Source organism: Pollachius pollachius (assembly GCF_949987615.1).
Source record: "Pollachius pollachius genome assembly, contig: scaffold_32, whole genome shotgun sequence".
NCBI classification, from domain to species: Eukaryota; Metazoa; Chordata; class Actinopteri; order Gadiformes; family Gadidae; genus Pollachius; species Pollachius pollachius.
In genome coordinates, this window is record NW_027641422.1 from 33963 (window position 1) to 61031 (window position 27069).

Consider the following 27069-nt stretch of genomic DNA (forward strand, 5'->3'; position numbering starts at 1 on the left):
TCTAACCCCCCTGTATCTGGTCCTGGTACCCCCCCCCCCCCCCAGATGAAGACTATCTAACCCCCCTGTATCTGGTCCTGGTACCTCCCCCCCCCCAGATGAAGACTATCTAACCCCCCTGTATCTGGTCCTGGTACCTCCCTCCAGATGAAGACTATCTAACCCCCCTGTATCTGGTCCTGGTACCCCCCCCCCCCAGATGAAGACTATCTAACCCCCCTGTATCTGGTCCTGGTACCTCCCCCCCCCAGATGAAGACTATCTAACCCCCCTGTATCTGGTCCTGGTACCTCCCCCCCCCCAGATGAAGACTATCTAACCCCCCTGTATCTGGTCCTGGTACCTCCCCCCAGATGAAGACTATCTAACCCCCCTGTATCTGGTCCTGGTACCTCCCCCCCCCCAGATGAAGACTATCTAACCCCCCTGTATCTGGTCCTGGTACCTCCCCCCCCCAGATGAAGACTATCTAACCCCCCTGTATCTGGTCCTGGTACCTCCCCCAGATGAAGACTATCTAACCCCCCTGTATCTGGTCCTGGTACCTCCCCCCCCCCCCAGATGAAGACTATCTAACCCCCCTGTATCTGGTCCTGGTACCTCCCCCCAGATGAAGACTATCTAACCCCCCTGTATCTGGTCCTGGTACCTCCCCCCCCCCAGATGAAGACTATCTAACCCCCCTGTATCTGGTCCTGGTACCTCCCCCCCCCCAGATGAAGACTATCTAACCCCCCTGTATCTGGTCCTGGTACCTCCCCCCCCCAGATGAAGACTATCTAACCCCCCTGTATCTGGTCCTGGTACCTCCTCCCCCCCAGATGAAGACTATCTAACCCCCCTGTATCTGGTCCTGGTACCTCCCCCCCCCAGATGAAGACTATCTAATCCCCCTGTATCTGGTCCTGGTCCTGGGGGGTCTCCCCAGCTCCCTGAGGTTCAGCCCGGTGCAGTCCTCCTGCTCCTTGGTGATGATTGGTTTACGTTGAAGGTGAACAGGAAGTGACACGCCCCCGTTACCATGGCGCCCCATGAGGGCACGAAGGAGGCGGGGCCAAAGTCAGGGCCCCCATTCATCCTGCTCCAGCTGGGAGGATGAGAGAGAGAGAGAGAGAGAGAGAGAGAGAGAGAGAGAGAGAGACCGGGTCAGAGCAGGTAGAGGGGAAATAGAAAATATCAACTCATCAGGTTCAAATGTGCTCATGGCTCTTAAAGGGGATGGGAGACGGCGCTCTCATTGGTTTATTGCACGTTACGCCCAAACCACACCTACGGGAAATTAGGCTACTTCAGGGCAACCCTTTTTAGATTTGCGTCGGGCGGAAGACTAATGTATCCACCATTATAATAGCAACAGAGGCAGAGCCCCGCCCACAAAGCTACTTCCGTTTTGCGCTTCTCACTTGCGTTTCAAACCGCTAAAATAGGGCTCTAGGAGTCTATCAGCGGTGTTCTGAACAAGCAGGAAGCTTTTCTGACAGTTTTTCTCAATTGTTTAAACACGTTTTCTGAAACTATAGCTCAATTTCTCAAAACGCTAAGGACAAATCTGAAAAGAGTTAACCATTTTGTCAAAACTCCACAAATCTCTTTCAAAATGAACCACAGCACTCAATACCATGTTTTCTCATCTCAAAACAGATTTTATTCCACCAAAACAAGAAACACAATGATCATATGAATATCTATTAGAGAGCATCAATTAAACACTTGTGTGATACATTTAAAACACTTCCATCAAAATACTGTTTACCTTTGTTTTGACTTTATGAGGCCATGTTACATATTCAAATGTATACAATTGTTTAGATAAAACGTCTTTTTCAAAGTTGCAATTATGTGGTACATACAGTATAAATATTCTTGCCATATTTTAATACAATACTGTGAATATATCACATCAATATTGCATTGACACAATTGTATCTCGATAGGATACAATGCATATTTGTCTATCCAATGAGCTTCAATGGGCTAAACTCACAATCAGAGTCACAGAGTCATGCTGTACACCTATAGTTGATACTGCAACATTGTTGGAGTTCTGAAAATACACCAATGTTACCAATTTTGGCAAAACTCACAGTACAGTAATTGCACTGATAAGTAAAATGAAAAACACTACAGTAAGAGAATGTTTTTTCAGGGGATTTAATGATTAAATCAGTGCACAAGTTCAAAAATGTAACTTATTTGTTACTGTAATACAGTTAAATGTTCAGATGAACTGACTGCAAAAAAAGCTTCCCTTAGGCCAAAAAAAATAGAAAGATTATAAATGAGGTGAAGGTGAAACAGATCTATATGTGTTCGATTTCTGCTCATTTCTAAACTGTTTGTAAAGACTGCGTTGTGTATTTCTCCCTCGTAGTAGTAATTCTTGAAGTGGAAATCAAATCAACTTGCCAGGTTGGGTCAGAGGGTTGAATAGCAGGTTTATTGGAGGATGTAATACAGCACAGGTACAAATTTAGGTGGGATAGTCTCAGTGTAGGAGGTGAGGAACAGTCTCCAGACGTGCTCCTTGGCTGTCGATCCCTCTTCTCACCGAACCAAAGGTTTGAGGCCAGTATTATAGGAAAGAAAGCGTGAATAACAAAATAACAGTGTCTCCCTTGATAAGGTATATGGCGGCCCTGGCTATGTCCCAGGCGACCGGGTTGGTTCGTCCTTGTTGGGACATCACAAATGATGGAATGGAATGTTGGAAATAACACCTCGTACAGTAGGAGAGGCACTGGCCTGGTCCTAGACTAAGAGATGTGAACACAGAGAGGCATTAAAATACACCAACATTCTACATTCCTCCCTCTCCATCAAATTAAACGTAGTTTAAAGATCACCCTTTAAAATGACAATTCAGTGGATCTACTGGTAAGAAATTAACAATTATCTAAATCAACAAAATGAAGCATAAAAGGCAATAGCAAACATAAAAAAGTATACTCATCAACCACAAGTAAACCAGGTGTAGGCTAATTAAAAAATAAAAAACTCATTAGGTTACTCATGATTAAACCAAAACAGATTTTAAATTGTAAAATAAAGGAAATGGACTGTCCAGACACCTCCCTCTGCTGGGCGGTGAAGCTCCACCTTTCTCTGACAGCTCTCTCTGTCCCCAGCAGAAAAGTGGTTCTGTTAGTCTAACAACATTAAAGGGCCCAGAGGAAGGCTTAGCCTTAGAAACGTTGGGGAGTTTGGGGCACCAGACCTTGGGACGGGGTGGGCTCTCTAACACAGCTACCCTGAGGGGGGGCAACAAGATCGGGTCAGTCCCCGGGGGGGTCGGTTGGGGGGTCGGTCATCCGGTGAAACACACAGGGAGATAACTCGATGACCACATAGAGCATAATAACGGAAAGGACAAACGGCAGAGCCATTTGGACTATCTGAGAAAACATAGAGCCACCCAACCCGCTGAGCCATCCCACACATGTAAATCAGTCTGTATCCCACCTCCATCCTGATCAGGCCAGAGCAGCTCATCTCCAACACAGCAGAGCTCACCTGAGGCCTCTTCTATGCTCTCACACATGACTCAAGGGTTCTGCCAGTTGAGTTTGAACAGGAGAGAAGTGAGCGAGACCAGTTGGTAATTGGGTGTCTCACCCTCCCCCCCTCCCCAAGCCCCCCTCACACACCCTTCATGTGTGTGTGTGTGTGTGTGGGCGCATGGTTGTGTCATGTATGCATTATGTAATGCATACATACATGTACTGCATTAAGTGTTATGTATGTGCACGCGTGTGTGGTAATATATGAGAGAGAGAGAGAGAGAGAGAGAGAGAGAGACTATAACTGACACAGAGACACTGAGGCCCCTAACCCAGAACACAGGGACCCTCAGAACCCCACTGTGTGTGTGTGTGTGTGTGTGTGTGTGTGTGTGTGTGTGTGTGTGTGTGTGTGTGTGTGTGTCTGTCTACACCCTCAACCCCCCCCAACTCCCACTCAGAGACACTGAGGCCCCGCCGACCCCCGAGGACCCTACCCAGCACCCTTCGTGTGTGTGTGTGTGTGTGTGTGTGTGTGTGTGTGTGTGTGTGTGTGTGTGTGTGTGTGTGTGTGCATGCGTGCGTGCGTGCGTGTGTCTACAACCGACAGAGAGACGCTGAGGACCCCCATACCCAGACCCCCGGGAGGAGGTCCTCCTGGGTGAAGGAGGACCAGAAGGTGTGGAGGTGTGTCAGTGTGTCTGAGGACCCTCCTCCACCTGGGGACACTCTGTAGAAGGACAGAGAGCCAGCAGGCCGGTCCAGATACACTCCTACTCTGGTGGAGCCAGCGGGGCGGAGAGGGAGGACTGTTACTGTACCGTTGTACTGGGCATAGTAACCATCATCATCACAATAAAGACACCAGGACTTGTTGTTCCCTCCAAGCCTGCTGTCACCACCCTCTCCTCTCCTTGTGATTCCTCTGTATGTCACTCCTATAACAACACCTCCTTCCCTCTCTACCTCCCAGTAACAGCGGCCAGTCAGAGCCTCTCTACCCAACACCTGGTCCCAGTAGTCAAATCTCTCTGGGTGATCCGGATACGACTGGTCCTCTCCAACCCCCGTCACCTTCCTGTTGTCCTCAGACAGAGAGAGGAGTCTGTGGGCCGTGTTGGGGTCCAGTGTGAGTTCACAGACATCTGAGGGAGAACCAGACATGATGAGCTGCTGAACCGCTCTTCATCCTCATCATCATCACTGGTACTGTTCTCCTGAACATGACATGTGAGGGGGGGGGGGGGGTCATGTGATGTTATAGTAACGCTATTGCTTCAGACTCCGCCTTCACCCCCCCCCCCCCTCCCCCGAGCCCAGATGTTATCTTCATGATGATTGGACAGTATTAATATATGGAAGATACATGATGTCAGCCATCATCCTCATTCCCAGTAGGATCTGATCTCACTTCCTGCTGTGTGGATGGACTTTCCATCTCAGTAGTGAGTGTGTGATGTGATGAATCAAACAGACACTTACACTTCTTTAGAGCTGGTTTCAGCCTCCACACTCCACCGTGCTCCACACTGGGGGGGAAACAAAGTGAGAGCAGCACGTTGACACATTCACCTTCATCATCTGCCGTCTCATCACGTTCTACACAACGTGAGTGACAGCTGCCTCTTCAAACCACTTCATCTAGCAGCGGCTTGAATCCTCGTAGGAGACTTTGTCCCTGAGTGGTGAGCTGTCCTCTCCATACCTGAGAGTGTCCAGTCTCCAGCGTGGATCCTCCAGTCCAGCAGAGAGCAGCGCAGCTCCAGAGTCTCCTGGGTGATTGTAGCTCAGGTCCAGCTTTCTCAGATGGGAGGGGTTGGAGCTCAGAGCTGAGGCCAGAGAAGAACAGCCTTCCTGTGTGACCAGGCAGCCAGACAAGCTACACACACACACACACACACACACACACACACACACACACACACATACACACACACTTTATTATATTTATTCTGGTTGAGAGCAGTTCATACTAAAGTAACCACATTTATAAAGTGTATTCATTCCATTTGGAGGACAAGGAGACAGGAAGAGGAAGTTGGGAGATGACATCATCACAGACATCAGAACTTCCTTCACTTGGATGTGAAACAGGATCATACACAAATGCTCCTTTCTCAATAGCTACAACTCAATGAGATATTGTTTGGTTAGAGTCAGGAGAAGTCCGCTGTGTTTGGTACGCTGAGACCGTTTCTTCACAGGTTCTAACATTGTGTAGAACCAGGGAGAGTTTTGTCAGCAGGCAAAAGAGCAACAGAAAGGCATCGTACATGAGCAGCACTACACCAAACTAATGTGAAGTTAATAAAGTCCATCTTTAATGTTCAATATGATTCACTTTACCACGGCCAGTGATGTTCTATGGTGAGGTGTACATTATATTCAGATCACAGCACAGCTAAAGCCTCATCCCCATGTCTACACTAATGACAACCCCTAACCCTCACATCAGCTGGCCAGAGCTACATAACATATAACATACATAACATACTAGTAGTTAACAGGTCAACCCCAACCCTCACATCAGTGGTCCAGACTTACATAACATATAACAAACATAACATACGAGTAGTTAACAGGTCAACCCCTAACCCTCACATCAGCTGGCCAGAGCTACGTAACATATAACAAACATAACATACTAGTAGTTAACAGGTCAACCCCTAACCCTCACATCAGCTGGCCAGAGCTACATAACATATAGCATGCATACCGTCTTGTGTGTTCTTTTCGATAACGGTCCAACTAGTCGTGGACCATCCCTTACATATTAAACAACCCCAAGACCCAGTTTGAAGAGGCTGAAAACTGACCTGAGAGTTTCCAGTGTACAGTGTGGACTCCCCAGTCCAGCAGAGAGCAGCTTCACTCCTGAATCCTGCAGATCATTGGTACTCAGGTCCAGCTCTCTCAGACTAGAGGAGTTGGAGCTGAGAACTGAGGCCAGAGCTTCACAGCATCTCTCTGACAGATTGCAGCCCTTCAGCCTTCACACAAAATAAAGAGAACAGGTTAGGAACTGTGATTAAAATAACTTACATCTTCAACTTATTACATAATGAAGAAATTGTGGTTATTCAAATTGGGTGTAAAATGTATAACAATAAGATAGTTGTTTTGCAGCATTTGAAAAGTCGTTTGTATATTAAAATTACTTTTTGTTGCAGTATTATGTATATTATGTATTGTAATGTTATCAGTTAATCTAAAGCAATGTTTTGTATATAATTAGAAGTTTTATTCCAATATTTTGTATATTGCGTTGTGAGGAGAATAAACATCACAGCGTTCAGGAAAAGACTTTGCTAGCACGAGAACTAAGACAGCATTTGTGCGCTTGGCGTTGTCAGTTTCGTGCTGCTTCACATTATGTGTGCAATTTTATGGTGTTAAATCTGTTAAATTTCTTCTGATATTGAACCTTGTGGTGTAACTGTTTGACAATTGGGTAAAACGGACCTGAGAGTTTCCAGTGTACAGTGTGGACTCCCCAGTCCAGCAGAGAGCAGCTTCACTCCTGAATCCTGCAGATCATTGGTACTCAGGTCCAGCTCTCTCAGACTAGAGGAGTTTGAGCTGAGAACTGAGGCCAGAGCTTCACAGCATCTCTCTGACAGATCACAGCCCTTCAGCCTTCACACAAAATAAAGAGAACAGGTTAGGAACTGTGATTAAAATAAAATACATCTTCAACTTATTACATAATGAAGAAATTGTGGTTATTCAACTTGGGTGAAAAATGCATAACAATAAGATAGTTGTTTTGCAGTGTTTGAAAAGTCGTTTTGTATATTAATATTACTTTTAGTTACAATATTATGTATATTATGCATTGTATTGTAATACATGTTATCAGTTAACCTAATGCGATATTTTGTATGTAATTAGAAGTTTTATACCTATATTATGTATAGTGTGTTGGGATGAGAATAAACATCATAGCGATCAGGAAAACACCTTGCGAGCACGAGAACTAAAGGTACGGCCACACTGAACGCGTTACGCGAGTTTGATTAGGCCTAACCTGCCGCTTCATCATTGTGTGTCACAAAAATGGTTCAACACGCCTACGGAGCTAGATGAGCCGGCCCAAAACTTATTTTACCCCGCTACTTTTCATTTGCTCCACAAACATGGCTGAGATCACCACCATCGCTGCGCTGTATATGTTGTGGGAGTTCGAGGAGAGCAGTCAACCCAAACGCCGTCGTGTTTGGGTGCATGACATCCTCCGTAGGCGCTCACAGCTGGGTGAGTTTCACCACCTCCTCCAGGAACTCCGCCTGGATGACGGCCGGTTCCAGCGGTATTTTGGGTTGACTGGGGCCATGTTCGATGACCTGCTAGCCCGGGTTGGTGCCAGGATCTCCCGTCAGGACACCAACTACAGGCGCTCCATATTAGCTGCGGAGCGCCTGTCCTCCGTCACTCTGCCAGTGACGTCGGGTCAAGCTCAACGCTGATTGGCTATCGCGGCTAAGCGTCACGCGTAGGAGCGTAAAAAGTTCAGTTTTTTGAACTCCGCACATAGGTGCGTTGGGCACGTAGGTGCGCTGGGCGCGTTATTTAGGTGCGTAAAACGCGTCTAACACGCCTAAAGCGCTACTTTTAGCGCGTGTAACGCATCTACGCCCCAAAAACCAATGGTTCCCAATGCAAAAATGCGGATTTTCTACGCCTTTAACGAGCATGAAGCGTTCAGTGTGGCCGTACCTTTAGACAGCATTTGTGCGCTTGGGGATGTCAGTTTCGTGCTGCTTCACTTTACGTGCACACTTTTATGGATGTAAATCTGTTAAATGTCTTCTGATATTGCACCTTGTGGTGTATCTGTTTAACCATTGGGTGAAACTGACCTGAGGGTTTCCAGTGTACAGTGTGGACTCCCCAGTCCAGCAGAGAGCAGCTTCACTCCTGAATCCTGCAGATCATTGGTACTCAGGTCCAGCTCTCTCAGACTAGAGGAGTTGGAGCTGAGAACTGAGGCCAGAGCTTCACAGCATCTCTCTGACAGATCACAGCCCTTCAGCCTTCACACAAAACAAAGAGAACAGGTTAGGAACTGTGATTAAAATAACTTACATCTTAAACTTATTACATATTGAAGAAATTGTGGTTATTCAATATTGGGTGTAAAATGTATAACTATATGAAATTTGTTGTGAAGAGGCGGCAGTAGCTCAGGAGGTATAGCGGGTTGGCTGGTAACCTGGAGGTTGCTGGTTCAATCCCCTCTCCTCCTAGCTGAGTGTTGAGGTGTGCTTGAGCAAGGCACCTGACCCTAACTGCTACCGACGAGCTGGCTGTCGCCTTGCATGGCTGACTCCGCGGTTGGTGTGTGAATGTGTGCGTGAATGTGAGGCAATATTGTAAAGTGCTTTGGGTGGCCAATCGTTAGAAAAGAGCTATATTAATGCAGTCCATTTACATTTGTTTTGCAGTGTTTGGAAATCGTTTTGTCTATTAATATTACTTTTTGTTGAAGTATTATGTATATTATGTAATGTATTGTAATACATGTTGTTAGTTAATGTAAAGCAATGTCTTGTGTATAATTAGAAATTTTATTCCACTATTACGCATATTGTGTTTAGAGGAGAATAAATATCATAGCGATCAGGAAAACACTTTGAGAGCATGAGAACTAAGAAAGCATTTGTGCGCTTAGGGATGTCAGTTGCTTGCTGCTTCACTTTATGTGTGCACTTTTATAGATGTAAATCTGTTAAATGTCTTCTGATATTGCACCTTGTTGTGTAACTGTTTGATCATTGGGTAAAACTGACCTGAGAGTTTCCAGTGTACAGTGTGGACTCCCTAGTCCAGCAGAGAGCAGCTTCACTCCTGAATCCTTCAGCCGATTGGTACTCAGGTCCAGCTCTCTCAGACTAGAGGAGTTGGAGCTGATAACTGAGGCCAGAGCTTCACAGCATCTCTCTGACAGATCACAGCCCTTCAGCCTTTACCCAAAATGAAGAGAACAGGAACTGTGATTAAAATAACATACATCTTTAAGTTATTCAATAATGAAGGAATGATATTAGTTTAACAAAAAAACCTAAATAATTAGATGTATAAATAAATAATCCTATATTCTATTGTTCTGAATGTTCTCTTATGTGTACTATAATACACTACCCATTAATAGGACACCTACAGAGATGTTTTGTATATTATTATGACTAGTATGTTTATTCTGTTATGAGCAGAATAGTAATACATGTTGTAATGAACCTACAGAAACCTACCTTATATTTCAGTTGTATTTATATTGTGTAGTGTGTATTGTAATACATGTTATCAGTGAACCTACAGAGATGTTTTGGAGGCTTTGACCACTGGCAGCAGCCTCAGAAGACCATCTTCTGAAGCAGAGTATTTTTTCAGGTCAAACACGTCCAGCTCCTCTTCTGATGTCAGTAAGATGAAAACCAGAGCTGACCACTGAGCAGGGGAGAGAGATTCTCCGGAGAGACTTCCTGATGTCAGGTACTGTTGGATCTCCTTCACTAGAGAACAGTCGTTTAGCTCATTCAGACAGTGGAACAGATTGATGCTTCTCTCTGGAGATAGGTCTCCTTTTATCTTCTCCTTGATGTAAGACACTGTTCCCTTATTGGTCTGTGAGCTACTTCCTGTCAGTCGCAGCAGACCTGTTTTAATCTGAGTGGTCAGTGATCTTTTTTTCTGTCCCAGCAGACCTCGTAGGACAATCTGATTGGTCTCCAGAGAGAGGCCCAAGAGGAAGCGGAGGAACAAGTCCAGGTGTCCGTTCTCACTCTGTAAGGCCTTGTCCACAGCACTCTGGTAGAGGAGGAGTTTATCTTTCCTGGAGTTTGAGAGCAGATTGACACCAGTATCGATGAAGGACAAAAATACATAAAGGGCAGCCAGAAACTCCTGGATGCTCAGATGGACAAAACAGAACACCTTGTCCTGGTACAGACAACCCTCCTCTTTAAAGATCTGGGTGAACACTCCTGAGTACACTGAGGCTGCTCTGATATTGATGTCACACTCTGTCATATCTGCCTCGTAGAAGATCAGGTTCCCTTTCTCCAGCTGGTTAAAAGCAAGTTTTCCAAGAGAAAGAATGATCTCCTTGCTCTCTGAACTCCAGTCTGGATCTGTTTCAGCCCTCCCATGGTACTTCCTGTCCCCCTGTATGGACTGAACCCTCAGGAAGTTGCTGTACATCTGAGTCACGGTCTTGGGCATCTCTTCGATCTGGGATTTTTTGAAGATATCTTCCAGAACTGAAGTAGTGATCCAACAGAATACTGGGATGTGACACATGATGTAGAGGCTTCGTGATTTCTTGACGTGGGAGATGATTGTGCTGGCCAGCGTCTCCTCTCTGAATCTCTTCCTGAAGTACTCCTCCTTCTGTTGGTCGGAGAACCCCCTCACCTCTGTCACCATGTCAACACACTCAGCAGGGATCTGATTGGCTGCCGCAGGGCGTGTTGTTATCCAGATGCGAGCAGAGGGAAGCAGTTCACCCCTGATGAGGTTTGTCAGCAGCACGTCCACCGAGGTGGACTTTGTGGCATCATTCCATATCGGGTTGTTCTGGAAGTCCAGAGGAAGTCGACACTCATCCAGACCATCCAAGATGAAGACTACTTGGAACCGGTCGAATCTGCAGATTCCTGCTTCTTTGGTCTCAATAAAGAGGTGATGAAGAAGTTCCACCAAGCTTAACTCTTTCCCTTTCAGTAAATTCAGCTCTCTGAAAGTGAGGGGAAATGTGAAGTGTATGTCCTGGTTGGTTTTGCCTTCAGCCCAGTCCAGAGTGAACTTGTGTGTTAAGACGGTTTTACCAATGCCGGCCACTCCAGTTGTCATCATTGTTCTTATTGGTTGATTGTGTCCAGGTAATGGTTTAAAGATGTCTTCACATCTGATTGGTGTTTCTTCCTTGGCTGGTTTCCTGGAAGCTGTTTCAATCAGTCTGACCTCATGATCCTTGTTGACCCCACTGCCTCTCTCTGTGATGAAGATCTCTGTGTAGAAGTCGTTCAGATTTGTTCGCTCTCCTGCTTTAGCGATTCCCTCAATCACAAACCTGAACTTCTTCTTCAAATGAGACTTGATTTTATTTTGGCAATCGACAGCATCAGATCCTAAATGAGAAATCAACAGATGATATCAGTTAGTGGATGGTGATCAGTGGAGCCAGGTCAATATTTCCTGTTAAATGACCAACTTCATGATATTTAGTGGCTTCATTACTTGTGGTCGGAAGAGCTGGTTGTGAAGGACTGCATGTTACAGATACAAAATGATAAGGACTATTGTTTCAACAGCAATATGATTGGTCTAATAATAGTAATAATGATAGTGAATCAGTGTAAAGTGATTTGCTATGCTGATACAACAAGACAGGGTTTCATCACTTCCACTGAGTTGTTCTGCTGTTGGTCTGCAGTATTATGTTTAATGTTAATGTGGCTTCATAACTTGTGGTCGGAGAAGCTGGTCGTGACAAAGACTGCATGTTACATATTCAAAATGTTCAGGACTGTTTTTTCCACAACAATATGATTGGTCTAATGATAATAATAATGACAGTGAATTGGTGTACAATGACATGCTGATATAATAAGACAGTGTTGCATCTCTTCCACAGAGTTATTCTGCTGTTGATCTGCAGTTTATGTTTAATTTTATTAATAATAATAATAATAATAATAATAATAATAATAATAATAATTACAATTGAATAAGTTTTCTTTCAAGGCGCCTTTCATGACACTCAAGGTCGCCTTACAATTCATGAAACAATCTAGGGTCAAAAACAGCAAGAGCTGCATCGCCAACAGCATGATCAAAACAAGACACAAGACCCAAGTAGGAGGGGGTAAGAACAGTGAGGAGACCCAGGTAGGAGGGGGTAAGAACAGTGAGGAGACCCAGGTAGGAGGGGGTAAGAACAGCAGTGAGGAGACCCAGGTAGGAGGGGGTAAGAACAGTGAGGAGACCCAGGTAGGAGGGGGTAAGAACAGTGAGGAGACCCAGGTAGGAGGGGGTAAGAACAGTGAATAGACACAGGTAGGAGGGGGTAAGAACAGTGAGGAGACCCAGGTAGGAGGGGGTAAGAACAGTGAGGAGACCCAGGTAGGAGGGGGTAAGAACAGTGAGGAGACCCAGGTAGGAGGGGGTAAGAACAGCAGTGAGGAGACCCAGGTAGGAGGGGGTAAGAACAGCAGTGAGGAGACCCAGGTAGGAGGGGGTAAGAACAGTGAGGAGACCCAGGTAGGAGGGGGTAAGAACAGTGAGGAGACCCAGGTAGGAGGGGGTAAGAACAGTGAGGAGACCCAGGTAGGAGGGGGTAAGAACAGCAGCACAACGGGGATACGAGGGGAACCCACGGTAGGGGGTCATTACAGCGAGCAGGCCAGTGGGAACACATGTGTTTTGAGGAGGGATTTCAATGTTGTCAGGGCGTCTCTTTCAGTTCAGCTGAGAGCCCTAGCACCCACGGTGCTGAGAGCCCTAGCACCCACGGTGCTCAGAGCCCTAGCACCCACGGTGCTGAGAGCCCTAGCACCCACGGTGCTGAGAGCCCTATCACCCACGGTGCTGAGAGCCCTTGCACCCACGGTGCTGAGGCGGGAGGTCGGGACGGTGAAGACCAGCTGAGGATGACGAAGGGAGCGGCAGGGCCTGTCCTCCTGGAGGAGGTCGGGGAGATAAGTGGGGGCCACGTTGTGGAGGGCTTTGTCGGTGAGCAGAAGGGTTTTAAGGTCAATCCGGTGTTGGACACTGAGCCAGTGTAGTTGGACGAGAATGGGGGTGATGTGGTCGGGGGAATTGGTGCTGGTAATGATGATGTTTAACATTCTTTAAGCTGAGACCCCCACTATTACCCTTTATATCTGGATCAAACCATTTAACCTGATACCCAACAACAACCATACATACTGGATCAAACCATTTAACCCCAAAGAGGAAAGATTGTCTCCACATGGAAGTGTGAAATGTGTAAGTCTCACATTATGTCATTTAGTCTGAAGAGAACAAATAATAATATCCTACTGCTCATCAAAATGTGTATTTCTTCTCTGTTTTCAAGATAAGAGTCTCTTACCGCCCCCCAGTGTGTCGGCCAGTTCCTCCTGGTTCATCTCCATCAGGCAGAGCTTTGTGATGTCCACCACTCCCTCTATGGCGCGCCTCCTCTGCTCCTCATTCTTACCATCCACCTCCTCCTCCTCCACTCTCTGACCCTCTGAGCATTGTGGGTAATCTGAGAAGAGATCCCTCCAGAGCTTCTTCAGCTCCTTGTCTAGAAAAGCGTGTGCGTTCTCCTCAGCCCTCTGGAAGAGAACAAACATCAAGGAGAACTTTACTCTGAACTAACTGAGACATCAGAGGCATCTGTCCTGGATCCATGTCCCGCTGGACAAGAGATGCTTTCTAATGTCCATGGAGAGCTGAAGTCAAACGTCTTGGTGGACATTTACACACCTTGATCAGCTCTGTTTGATGCTGCTGTAGAGACTGAGCAATGGTAACCTTTGACATCTTCTGGTGTCTGTGGGGAACACAGACACGCACACACACACACACACCAACACACACACACACACACACACACACACACAATTATATTTCGCCAGACTTGTAGACATCAGTATCAGTAGAGTCTGATAACAACCAACTGGTCCGTTTTCCTCGTCTGTTTGAATGTCCTACCTCTCCTCTCTGGAGGGACGTCCATCTTTAAAGTTCGATGGTATACCCATAGAGCGGTCACTCTTCATGGAGACACAGCTGGGTCCAGGGGAGTCTGCTCTCTCCTTCTTGGCTCTTCTACAAAAACAAAAACCAGGATTTATGGACTTTTGGTAGAAGTTGTGTCTTTATGATCTCTGATAAATCCTCACCTCCTCTCAATAGACTGGTTTCCATCTTTAAAGTTATCACAATGTTCCATAGGGGGGGCACTCTCAAAGGAGTCACAGCTGGAGCTGGATTCAGGGGAGTCTGCTCTCTGCTGCTTCTCTGGGCTTCAACACCCACACACACACACACACACACACACACACACACACACACACACACACACACACACAATTATGTTTCCCCAGACATGTAGATATCAGTATCAGTAGAGTCTGATAACAACAGACTGGTCTGTTTTCATCGTCTGTTTGAAACCCCTACCTCTCCTCTCTGGAGGGGCGTCCATCTTTAAAGTTCGATGGTATACCCATGGAGCAGTAACTCTTCATGGAGACACAGCTGGGTCCAGGGGAGTCTGCTCTCTGCTGCTGCTCTTGGCTTCAACACACACACACACACACACACACACACACACACACACACACACAGCTTTTACTCAGACTAATGATGTCATGATGTATCACTGCTGAGCTCTAAGATGGACAACAGTCACAGACAGAGAGATCCTCTTCTTACCTCTTAGCTTTGCTCCGGCGGCCATGTTCCCCAGACAGAGTGGTCTTAGAGGCAGGACCCCCCTCCTCTCTCTCCTCATCCATAGTAGACTGGAGACCTGGACACAAACACAACTCCATTCTGTTTCTACTGCCACTCGCCGTTGGTTTACTCTCTACTTTTATATGAGCTGTGTATTCTGCTCACAGGGGGCCGTTGTCTCTGTTAACTTTGGACAAGACGCAGACGCAGATTCATAGACGCAGATTCATAGACCTTCTCAATCCCAGACATTTCTCATATACTCTTTAAAAAAGTATCATCATTCAACACAGAAGGTCTCTAAAGGCTACAAAATGTGTCTGATAAGATCAAGTTCACCGAGCGGATATCATACCAACTGCTCCCTGTGCTGGTTAAACCGCTCTGAAGGCAGGACCATACATGGACTTCCTCATGTGGTGACATCACAACCAGATCTGGGAGGCAGGCCCACAGAGAACAAGACCCGGTAAGAGAGGACGTTTAAACACCTTCACAAAGCAAGATGGCCGTCTTCCTGTCTAAATAATGATATCATAATACTGCACCACAAATATAACAGCTGTACATTCTGTCCTAAGTACCTTTAGAGTCACCCAAGGAAACAAGGAGACACAAGAAGGAAAAGTCATTATTAACGTCAACCTGACACCTGACTCCATCATGCGCGGAGCTTGGGGGTGGCTTTCGGGACTGAAGCCCCGAATCTCACGTCAAAAGCCCCGGATCTTTTTTAAGCTTTTGAAGGTATGACAACCCTGACATGTTCCCTCATGTTTCGACTGGTAGTGATTTTCACCTCTTGAATTTGATTTATTTTAATTTTGAAAGAAACAACACATGGAAGCAATGGAAAATGCCATCTCTCGTTCGGTTGTTTAGAACGGTTGCCAGGACAACGTGACGTTTTCTAAACATTCACGTCTCTCAGCAGTCTTGTTAAAGTAGCCTCAGGGTGTGGAACAAACATTACCATGGACATTAGAAATTATTGTTCTAAACCAACATCCAGTGATACCGTAGCAGCAGCAGCAGCCCCAGCCAATGACCTGTCAAATGTTTCAGCTCAGTGAGATTACCTTGATGCGGGCTGGTGCTAGTGCTAACTAGCCTGCCTCGGCTAGCTAGGCTGCTATGATAATTACTCCTTTCACACAAAATAGATTACCAGCGTTGTTTAAAATGTCAGAAATCTGTTTTTCTGATTGCGATTCTGTCTCAGGCAATATTGTACAGTGTTGTGTGTTACCAAATGTTACCTTAAATTAAATGTTGAGGTGCACTGAATATCATGAAGAGGTAAAAAATATCCATGTCTGACTTATCGGTTATTTTAAACCCAAACTTTATTAACGATTTAGATAAGAAATGTACAGATAGCTCGTTGCTGCATTCGCTGTTCGACCAGCAGCCAACATGTTACCGATGTTACCGATGCGTGGCGGGTGCTAGACCGTCTTGTTGACTTTCAGCTTGCGTCCATATCCACGTTCATTGAACTTTGACCCCTTTTTAAATGAGTTCTACCAGAGTGATAAATGCGGACAAACCTCTGAAACAATGTAGTACTTATTTGTCTGCATATGTATAATACTTCAGAGCATTATCATTATTATTTTAAATTAAAATAAAATTAAATAGATAATGATAATGCACTGATATTTCAGTCAGTGAGTAGGCCTAATGATGTTGTTAATCTAGATGGATTCATGTAAAAAAATATATATTTATTTTGACCTACTTTTAGCCCTAGTTGTATTAATTATATTATCTGATATTATATTATATATTTAAATTAGATTGTATCATATCATATTATATAGTCCAAATTTTTATGAGTCTACTTTGTTACACAGATGAGTCAGGTGAAATCAGGGACGAGGCAGAAGAGACGTCACAGCAAGAAACAGCCAGTGGAATTGCTAGGTGTTTGATCCCAGAAGGAGACCAAAACAGGGCAGTGGAAGAACAGGCCGAGCGAGGGCCAGCAGGTGGAATGGCAGGGTGTGACCTAGGATCTCCAGAAAGTGGTCCGGAGCAGGTGCGCCTGTCACTATATCCCTTCAGCCAGTTTGGATCTCAGAAAAGAGCTTTCAACAAAAATTGGTTTGAGAAATTCAAATGGCTTGAGTATTCTGCGGAGGGCAATTCTGCATTCTGCTTTTCCTGCCGTGTATTCGGAAAGCAGAATACACGCATTAATAAAGATTCACTCAGTGGATCTGGTTTTTCCAACTGGAAAAGGGCTTTGGATACATTCCGGGAGCATGAAAAGAGTACCTTCCATGTCTCAACCATGTCCTGCTGGCATGGCTTCAAAACCACAAAGAGCAAAGGAGATGTGATAACCCAGCTTCATGCTACAAATGCAGCTGAAATTTTAGAAAGAAGAGAATACCTTCGGCGAATTGCAGCCATCACCACCTTCCTTGGCAAACAAGGAATTCCATTTAGAGGCCATGATGAGCAAGAGTCTAGCCTTAATCAAGGCAACTTCTTGGAATGCTTCAAGTTCCTTAACGAATTCAATCTTTTTTTACATAATTACACTCCGAGTTCAGCTGCCACCTATCTTTCTCATTTTTCCCAAAATGAGGTGATCACAGGTGTTTCAAGAGAGGTTACAGGGAACATAGTGAAGCAGATCAAGGCGGCAGGAATGTACTCTGTAATGGCAGAGGAGGCCAGAGACGGACACACTGAGCAGCTTGCTGTGTGGGCGTTTCGTGACCAAAGAGGGCCAAGTCACAGAAGGTTTTCATGGGCTATGGAAACTGAAGGGATTTGATGCCAAGTCCATTACAGATGCAATTGAGGAACTGCTGCAGTCACACACGTTGGGAGGTCTGCTGTGTGTTGCCCAAGCTTATGACGGTGCATCCGTCATGAGTGGAGAAGTGGGGGGTGTGCAGGCCTGCTTCAGGGAGCTACACCCTGAAGCAGTATATGTGCACTGCTATGCACACCAATTGAATCTTGTTTTGTGCTTTACATGCAAAGCAGTACCAACAGCTTCCAAGTTCTTTGAGCTGTTGGAAAATCTGTACACCACTTTCAGTACTTCCCTAGTGAACCACAACAAGTTCCTAGAAGTACAGAATGAACTTGGATTAACACCATCTGAACTGGTGCAGCTCTCCACCACACGATGGGCATGCAAGCTGAGGTCTATCAAAGCTGAGCTGAGAAACCTTCCTGCCATCCTGTCCTGCCTCAGCTCAACGAAGACCTCCATGAACAAGGGGATCCTATCAAACCTCTGCAGGCCAAAGACGATGTACATGCTGCTCATGTTTTCCAAACTCCTTGGAATAACGGAAGGATTACACAGGTATCTTCAGGGGGAAAGTGTGGACTTGGGCAAAGCTGCCCAGTACAAAATGGCAGTACATCAGACTTTGAAACGACTCTGCACAGATACATCATATTCAGCTTCCAGCTGGTCCCAGACAAAAGCAAAAACGCTTTGATGATTTTGTGGTGGAGTCAGCCTGTGGATCAACCTCAAGCATGACCAGCTCAGATGATTTCAAATGTCAGCTTTTTTATCCATGCCTGGACAGGATGTTGGAGGAGCTCACCTGTCGGTTTTCAAGTGTGGGAGAAGAGGTTATGTCAGGTATTCAAGCCTGCAACCCAACATCTGAGGTCTTTCTCTCTGAAGATTTCCTCAAAAACCTTGCCCGCCATTACAAGATTGAGCTGAGGTCAGAAGAAGTTCTGGTGACTACAACATTCATCTGGAGAAAGATGGAAACCCAGACCATCCCTGACACTGCTAGTGTCTTCCAAATGCTGGATGCTGACATGTTTCCCACTCTCAGAGCTGTAGTTCAAGTTGCTTTGACTATTCCAGTCAGCAGCTGTAGCTGTGAGCGTTCCTTCGGTGCCTTGCGGCACCTTCACACTTGGCTTAGGAGCACTATGGGCCAAGAAATGCTCAACGACCTGGCCGTTATGATGATTAAAAGAGAAAACGTGTCCGTCATAAGCAGGGATAGCGTAATTGACAGGTTTGCTAATCTCAAACCACGCAGGTATAGCCTTATGTTGCCACCACACAACTAGGATAATCACTGGGGTAGGGGTAGACAATAGTTGGAATGGAGTGTGAAGAAGAAATTAAATGAGAAGTGTAAGAATCCATAGAAGAACAGACATATAAGAGAAAAAGAAATGGGGTCAGAATAAAGATGAATCATTTTTAGACTTGATTCCTTCAGTTAAAACATTTTGGCTCAGCTTTAATACAGTTAATTGAATCAGTCTCTCACCATAATTCATTCAATATTTTATTCATTCATTCAGTCATTCAATTTGTTCTCATTTACAATAAAGAGATGTACCAACTAAGGAATGAGAATCTTGTTTCACAATACTTTGCATTTGTAATATGTTTTCTTTCCATTAATAAAGTTGCCTTATAGGAGAAACCTTTCAGTCTCTTCCTTTTTTAAATAAAAAATAAAAATGGCATTTAACATGACAAGGCACTTTGAATCTACTGAAAGTTAGTCTCAAATTATAATTCTCAATTTTCCCATTGTAGTTTACATAAAAATCTCTAGAAGTCAATAGTTAAGTGGTTATTGTTTCTTTCCATTAAATAGTATTGTCTTGAGCAGGCCCTGCAACTGAAAATGTAGGCTATGAAATAGAAGAGACTTAGGATTTGCCAATGTCCAGCAGGTCACCCTAAAATGGAATAGAATGCAGGAAATCGCATTTTAGAAATTCAAATTTTTCAGGGGGAGGACTCCCAAACCCCCCTCAGGGCTAAGCCCCGGATGTACACAAAGTCTGGCTCCGCCTCTGGACTCCATGCTGGAAGGTTCTGGGTTCGATCCCCAAAGCCCACAGTCTAACATGTATCATTCTACAGAGCAGAAATCTTAAAAATGTTCAACCTACTAATAAGATTAAAAGTTATTCATATTTATGATCTATCACAGATAATAGTGTACTACAGTATCTTACTCTTCTTCCTACAGTGATAAAGTCAGCCAAACCAAACCATCCGACTCTTAACAAGGAAATGGTGAACCAACCAGTTGGACCAGCTCCCCTCCCAGTTCATACTCCTCCCAGACTAACCTCTTATAGGCGGCTGATCCATGACCTCATTCAGTGATGAATAGTAATCACTGTTTTAAATATGAAGAATGGACAGAGAGCTCTGAGCTCTGTCCACTCTGAGTACAGAATACTCAGTGGACAGAGTACTCAGAGTGCACAGAGTACTCAGAGTTCACACACACACACGCAAGAAAAAAATTCACAAATGGTCTACTCTTCTGCAGTCTGTGATTCATTCAACTCCAGCGGTAGTAAATTGGATCATTTTGCTAGGTCCGTTTTGAAACCCTCGAAAAGGTGCACTGCAGCACCACCTGCTGGTGAGAGGATGTCAGTGGGATTGGCTGAGCTGAAGAACACTAACCAGTTGTCACCAGTGACTTCTGTGTTGAGGCGGTCGCGGCAGTGTTAATTCACCTTGAAGGTCATGTCCCTCTCATACGAGTGATGCTCTCAGATATAGAGTAGGCCTATACTACTGCAGAATGATGCAGGCCCACAGAGAACAACACCCAGTACAAGATGACGTTTAAACACCTTCACTAACCAAGATGGCTATCTTCCTGTTGAAATAATGTAATAATAATACCGCACTACACTAACAACTGTCCATTCTATCCTCAGTACCTTTAAAGGTAACACAGGACTTTTGACTAAGAACTAATACTGAATCTGACAGTCATTATTAACCTCAACCTGACGCTTGAGTCAAGGCTGAAAGTTCCTGGGTTCGATCCCCAAAGCCCACTGTCTAACACATAGCATTCTACAGAGCAGGAATCTTCAAAATTATTCAATAGTAATTTTGACAAATAGCAATGCATCCATACATTGACTAATGTTTTTAACCATGTGGTTTACAGGAAACTAACTATCAACCTATTGATAAGACTAAAAGTTATTCATATTTATGATCTATCATGGATCAGAGTGGACTACAGTACCTTAGTCGTCTTCCTGCTGTGATGAAGTGAGCCACAACAAACCGTCTGACTCATATCAAGGAAATGATGTCCAACCAGTTGGACCAGTTCCCCTCCCAGTTCATACTCCTCCCAGACTCTGCTTTAATATGAGCTGCGTTTTTCCGCTCACAGGGGGCTGTTGTGTCTGTTAACTTTGGACAAGAGGCAGGGTGGTCTTTCCTGGACGCAGATTCATAGACCCTCTCATCGAGTACAAGACCCAGTACGAGATGACGTTTAAATGTCTCCACTAACCAAGATTCCTGTCCGAATAATGTTATCATAATACCGGACTGCAAATATAACAACAGTTCATTCTGTCCCAAGTACCTTTAAAGTCACCCAAGGCCGCAAAAAGGCACAAGAAGAAAAAGTAATTCTTAACTTCAACCTGACAGCTGACTCCATAGCTGCATCTTATAGAGCAGGAATCTTAAAAATGATCAACCTACTGATTCAAAGTAATTCATATTTATGATCTATCACGGATAATAGTGGACTACAGTATCTTAGTCTTCTTCCTGATGGACCAGTTCCCCTCCCAGTTCAAACTCCTCCCAGACCAACCCTGAATAGGCGGCTGATCCATGACCTCACTCAGTGATAAATTATAATCAGCTTAATGAAGCATGGACAGAGAGCTCTGAGCTCTGTCCACTCTGAGTACAGAATACTCAGAGTGGACAGAGTACTCAGCGTACACAGTACTCAGAGTACACAGAGTACTCAGAGTGAACACACACACAGACACACACACGGATGCCACCGTGGACGGTGAGGCTCTCGTACCTCTGGAATCTCCCGACACCATTACAGGTCTTACTTCACTGGACGCCATTGTATTGGCAGTTTAGGTGTCATGAGGCTGGTGACGGTGTTGTCTCTTCACCCTGCTCCACCTAGGGAACACAACACAATGATAACCTCACTTTAGTACACAATACAACACAACGATGATCTCACTTTAGTACACAATAGAACACAACCATGATCTCACTTTAGTACACAATACAATGATGATCTCACTTTAGTACACAATACAACACAATGATGATCTCACTTTAGTACACAATACAACAGAATGATGATCTCACTTTAGTACACAATACAACACAATGATGATCTCACTTTAGTACACAACACAATGATGATCTCACTTTAGTACACAATACAATGATGATCTCATTTTAGTACACAATACAACACAATGATGATCTCACTTTAGTACACAACACAATGATGATCTCACTTTAGTAGACAATACAATGATGATCTCACTTTAGTACACAACACAATGATGATCTCACTTTAGTACACAACACAATGATGATCTCACTTTAGTACACAATACAATGATGATCTCATTTTAGTACACAAAACAACACAATGATGATCTCACTTTAGTACACAACACAATGATGATCTCACTTTAGTAGACAACACAATGATGATCTCACTTTAGTACACAACACAATGACGATCTCACTTTAGTACACAACACAATGATGATCTCACTTTAGTACACAACACAATGATGATCTCACTTTAGTAGACAATACAATGATGATCTCACTTTAGTACACAACACAATGATGATCTCACTTTAGTACACAACACAATGATGATCTCACTTTAGTACACAAAACAACACAATGATGATCTCACTTTAGTACACAACACAATGATGATCTCACTTTAGTAGACAATACAATGATGATCTCACTTTAGTACACAACACAATGATGATCTCACTTTAGTACACAACACAATGATGATCTCACTTTAGTACACAACACAATTATGATCTCACTTGAGTCCACTCTTTTGACGTCAGGAGACAAGATGGAGGCCGGTGTTGTGGCAGTTTGTACAGTTGGTGTTGTGGTGCTCCTGGTCTCTGGCGGGAACCCAGGCTGCAGCTACTGGGGCTTTCCACAGCCAACACTCAGCACACCATGTGACCCAGGCAGCCAATCAGGTCACCCAGGCTGACTGTCTCCAAACCAGTCAGATCAGTCCTGGGCCAGCAGCCATCTTGGTTCTACACGCTAGCTGGGTGGGGAACTGAATAAGGATTCATACATTCTATTATTTGATATGCAGAAAGATTATATCTCTGTTTTCTTGATGTTAAACAATACATATTATGGTGTTTTCCCACAAGTAAACAAAGTATTTGACTTCCAGAAAACATGTTTTTGAAGCTCTTTGCCTGAAATAGCTTTTAGGAAAAAACAATTCTCCTATTAGTATTCCTCTCTGTTTCAGTCCCTTCAGAATGCACTGTTTCTGGTGTCTGTAGCTTTAATGCAAATGAGCTGCTGCCCATTGACCAATGAGCTGTCAGACTGAACCACCGCATGGAGGAGAAGGGATTGTTGACGTTTGCGGACTCCTGGAGCTCTATATCTATATAATATAATATAATAATAATATTATACATGGGTATTTATATAATATTATATCTAATATCAAGGCCAAAAGCTATGTGCACCTCGGATGATATTATGAATCATAAAGACTGCGTCTGACGTCTCTGGTACTTCCACAACAAGTTAAGACTCGTAGTGGGGGATATCTCGGCCATGGTTGAGAAGAATTCGGCGAAAGGAACTTTGGCCTTGACTCTCTGAAGTCCATGAACCGCGACATGGAGGAGAAAGGGATTGTCAGCCAAGCTCACACACACATACACACACACACACACACACACACACCTATACACACACACAGATCTGACTGGGGATAGGAGAGGTTAATTCACTTGAGGTGGCATAACCTGTTTAAAAACAGGTTATGTTTTTAAACTGCTTATTCTCTTGACAGAAGGACTATCTAGACTAGGCTACTTATAAATATTTGTGAATATTTTTACTTTTATTTAATTTATTTTACCCAAAAATTATATTCAGGGATAATTAAATAAAATCCGGGGCTTTAGCCCCGAATAAAACAGCATGGTGACGCCCCTGGGTTCAGGGTCTGTGTTTAGGATGTCTGGGTTTAGGTTCTGGGTTCAGGGCCTTATAGACCAGGTTAACACGCGTCCTGCCATCCTCTGAGCTCCAGGAAACGCACCAAGTTCCAGGTGGTTATTATTTAACTCACTCGTTCCCTCAATACATTCATGATCCAAAATGTGACGGCAGCTGACCTCAGATCTGGTGAATTGGGCTTTTATTTCTTTCACTTCATACGGTTTGACCAATCCGGTTGCTGGAGGCAGAGTTATTTGCAGAAACTAGACCAGCACATGAACATTTTAAAATGTAAATACACGCACACATTCCTGTACAATTAATTGAGGTGTATGACAGCTCCCTCTGCTGGACAGTTTGGACAACAGTCTCACACCAAACTACATTTTCCGTTTGAACCAACGTAGCTATAGTACATTGACAGTGTTGAGAAGGATACTTTTAAAATGTATCCAGTTACAGAATACAGAATACATGCCGAAAAATGTAATATGCAACGTGTTCCTTATCATCACTCAATCTGAGTCTTGCATTCTGAATACTTGGATTACTTCCACATTGAATTGCATTGTATAATGGTAGGAATGCGGCATCAAATCCTGCTGACTAAACAGGCCTATTCTGGTGTGTTCTTCTGTTCAAACTGGCCGAATGTGTCCCTGAAAGTGCACTATTTTATATAATTTGCTGTAGTGGAACAAAGACTATAAGGGTATGTTCATGCGAAAGATATTTGCTATTACATCTAACATTTTTTTCACTGAACTAAGTGCATAGGTGTTGCCTATAAAATCGCCTTAATATAGAGAGAGAGAGAGAGGAGAGAGAGGAGAGAGAGAGAGAGAGAGAGAGAATCGTTCAATCATTGGACAAAAAGGTCTAGGGCGGTAGTGGACCGGTCGAACTCCTTCTGCCTCATCCTGATGCTGAATGTGTTAAATGCATCCGCATTTTTATGTGTTTTTTCCAGCATACGTTTTATGTGGGTGTCTGTCCAAATTCCCAGACGGTCCGACAATTTGCTGCTAGTCTTGGAGTTACCTGTTGCGTCCAAAGATGCATGTACTTTGTAGAACTGGATCGGACCGAGGTGCGTTCGCTTTCACATCTCAAGCGAACCGTACCAGGGTTCGTTTGGAGGCGAACCGAGACCAGCTGTTTAGGGAGGTCTCGGTCGGCTGATTTGGTTCACATCAAAGTGAGGTGGTTGCATTCAGACCAACGCACCGAACCAAGGGACCAAACTCGTTTAGTGCGCACCAAATGCTGTTGGTGTGAAAGCACGAAAAAACTGCTGAAACGGAAGTATCGTCATGTTAGCCATTGATTTCAATGTAACTGTATTCTAAATAGCAACTATTAAAATTGTAACTAACGGAATACAGTTAGCTATAATTTGTATTCTGAATACGTAACGCCGGTACATGTATTCCGTTACTCCCCAACACTGTACATTGATGTGAGACCGGGTTGGTGGTTTGAACATGTTGTAGCAGAGAATAGCCTGCGGGGGCAGTATGTACATTGTTAAATACATTAATAGGCTTGAATTTAGTAGAAATATGGATGTTTTATATTTTTACAAAATGGATTGTGAACATTGCTGAATAACATTCATCATGTATATTAAATGTATTGCAAGAGTTTAGCTTAACATTAACCAAGTTAAAAGACAATTAATGAACCGCACCAAACATGCAGAAGTCAATGTAGGATTTTTATATACAGTATAATCAAAAACACTTGACTGAAGTTTAATACACCCTTTTGTAAAGGAAAGCAGAGGAAAACATTTTCCCAAATTAATCATTTCAAAATGTCCCCACCATTCAGAAAGCAACTGAAGAGGTTAGTGTAAAAGCAGTCCTTCCTGACCAGCTCTGTCCCTCACTCTAAACCCTGACTCTCAACCCTAACGCTGAACCCTCTGAGGGCAGGAAGACGCTCCTTCAGTGTAAAGGTTCAAGAAGACACTCCTTCAGAGTAAAGGTTCAAACAATGGAGAAGGAAGAAGAAGGGGAAGGAGTAGAGAGTAGTGAGGTTAGTGACAGACGTGAGGGAAAGGCGTGTGGAAGCACACGGGTACATGTGGGGTCAAGAAGATCACTCCCACTGGAGGTCATTGATCCATCAGCCTCAGACCGCTGAGCTCAGCAGGTCTTCTGGAGGATGAGGCTCAGGTGAACTGAGGAGACGGGACCAGCAGGATGTCAGGATCAGGTGGGGTTCAGCTCAGGTGAGTCTGCCCCCGACCAAACCGGATCATGTGGGGTTCAGCTCAGGTGAGTCTGCCCCCGACCAAACAGCATCAGGTGAGGTTCAGCTCAGGTGTGTCTGCCCGGACCAAACAAGGACATGGATTAGGTTCAATATTCAAAAGATGCAACATTATCTGAACCAAAGAGACATCATTAAGGAGGAGGCAGGCTTTAGGGCGCCTTGAGAATTGAACCCCCAACCCCCTACCTAGTCTACCATGTCCAGATAATGCAAACTTACGAGGAATCCTTGATGGTAGAGCCCTGGTCGTCCTCAGGATTTGCCTTCCAGATGTATGGCTTCTCCGTCAGTCCTCCAGATTCCTGGTCTGGTTACAAACATAATTGGTCTCTAATGTAAGGTCACAAACACAGTAGTAGTTGGGCTCTAAAGCCGCGTAATAAATTAGCAGCTGTAGTTTGTGTGGTAACCAAGCTCAGTAGTATGCCTTAACTTGTACTGGACAAAGTAATCCTGCGTTACATCAAGTCCTCTGTTTACTTTATGCAAACTTATGAGGATCCTTGTTGGTAGAGTGATGTCATCCTCCAGAGTCTTGGCTCCTCCATCAGCGGTCCTCAGAGTCCTGGTCTGGAACAAGCAGCGCAAGTCTGGCCCCAACATCGAGTAACAAACATGTAGTTTGTCTTATTTTTAAGCCCTTTATTTCCACTTTGTTACGTTAATACAAACTTACAATCCTTGTTGGTAGAGTGATGGTCATACTCCAGATTCATGCCTCCCCTACCAGCTTGCCTCCGCTCCAGAAACGCTTTCCAGTAAGAAAACACAGCGGTAGTTTGTTAACACATGTCAAAGGAACAGCAGTATTTTGCCCTTTAA

The 27069-nt window shown here is 44.4% G+C and overlaps 1 protein-coding gene across 10 annotated transcripts in view; it reads right to left on the bottom strand.

The window, feature by feature from the left end:
- Window positions 1-1639: 1639 nt before the first annotated feature.
- LOC307091601 (NACHT, LRR and PYD domains-containing protein 3-like) overlaps window positions 1640-27069 on the bottom strand; it is a 53406-nt gene continuing 27976 nt past the window's right edge. For 2 of the 10 annotated variants that reach the window (XM_079759235.1, XM_079759232.1), the window contains 7 exons: window positions 9287-9460; window positions 8357-8530; window positions 6960-7133; window positions 6314-6487; window positions 5203-5376; window positions 4980-5026; window positions 1641-4642 (listed from right to left, as the gene is read on the bottom strand). In XM_079759235.1, coding sequence (XP_079615361.1) covers window positions 4095-4642; window positions 4980-5026; window positions 5203-5376; window positions 6314-6487; window positions 6960-7133; window positions 8357-8530; window positions 9287-9460 — 1465 coding nt within the window. In that variant the 3' untranslated portion in view covers window positions 1641-4094. Of the gene's footprint in view, window positions 4643-4979; window positions 5027-5202; window positions 5377-6313; window positions 6488-6959; window positions 7134-8356; window positions 8531-9286; window positions 9461-9813; window positions 11627-13593; window positions 13823-13973; window positions 14041-14201; window positions 14319-14392; window positions 14516-14672; window positions 14790-14927; window positions 21346-21778; window positions 21889-22799; window positions 22885-27069 lie in introns of those variants that run through there. The other 8 variants (XM_079759227.1, XM_079759233.1, XM_079759231.1 and 5 more) reach the window with 8 other exon arrangements.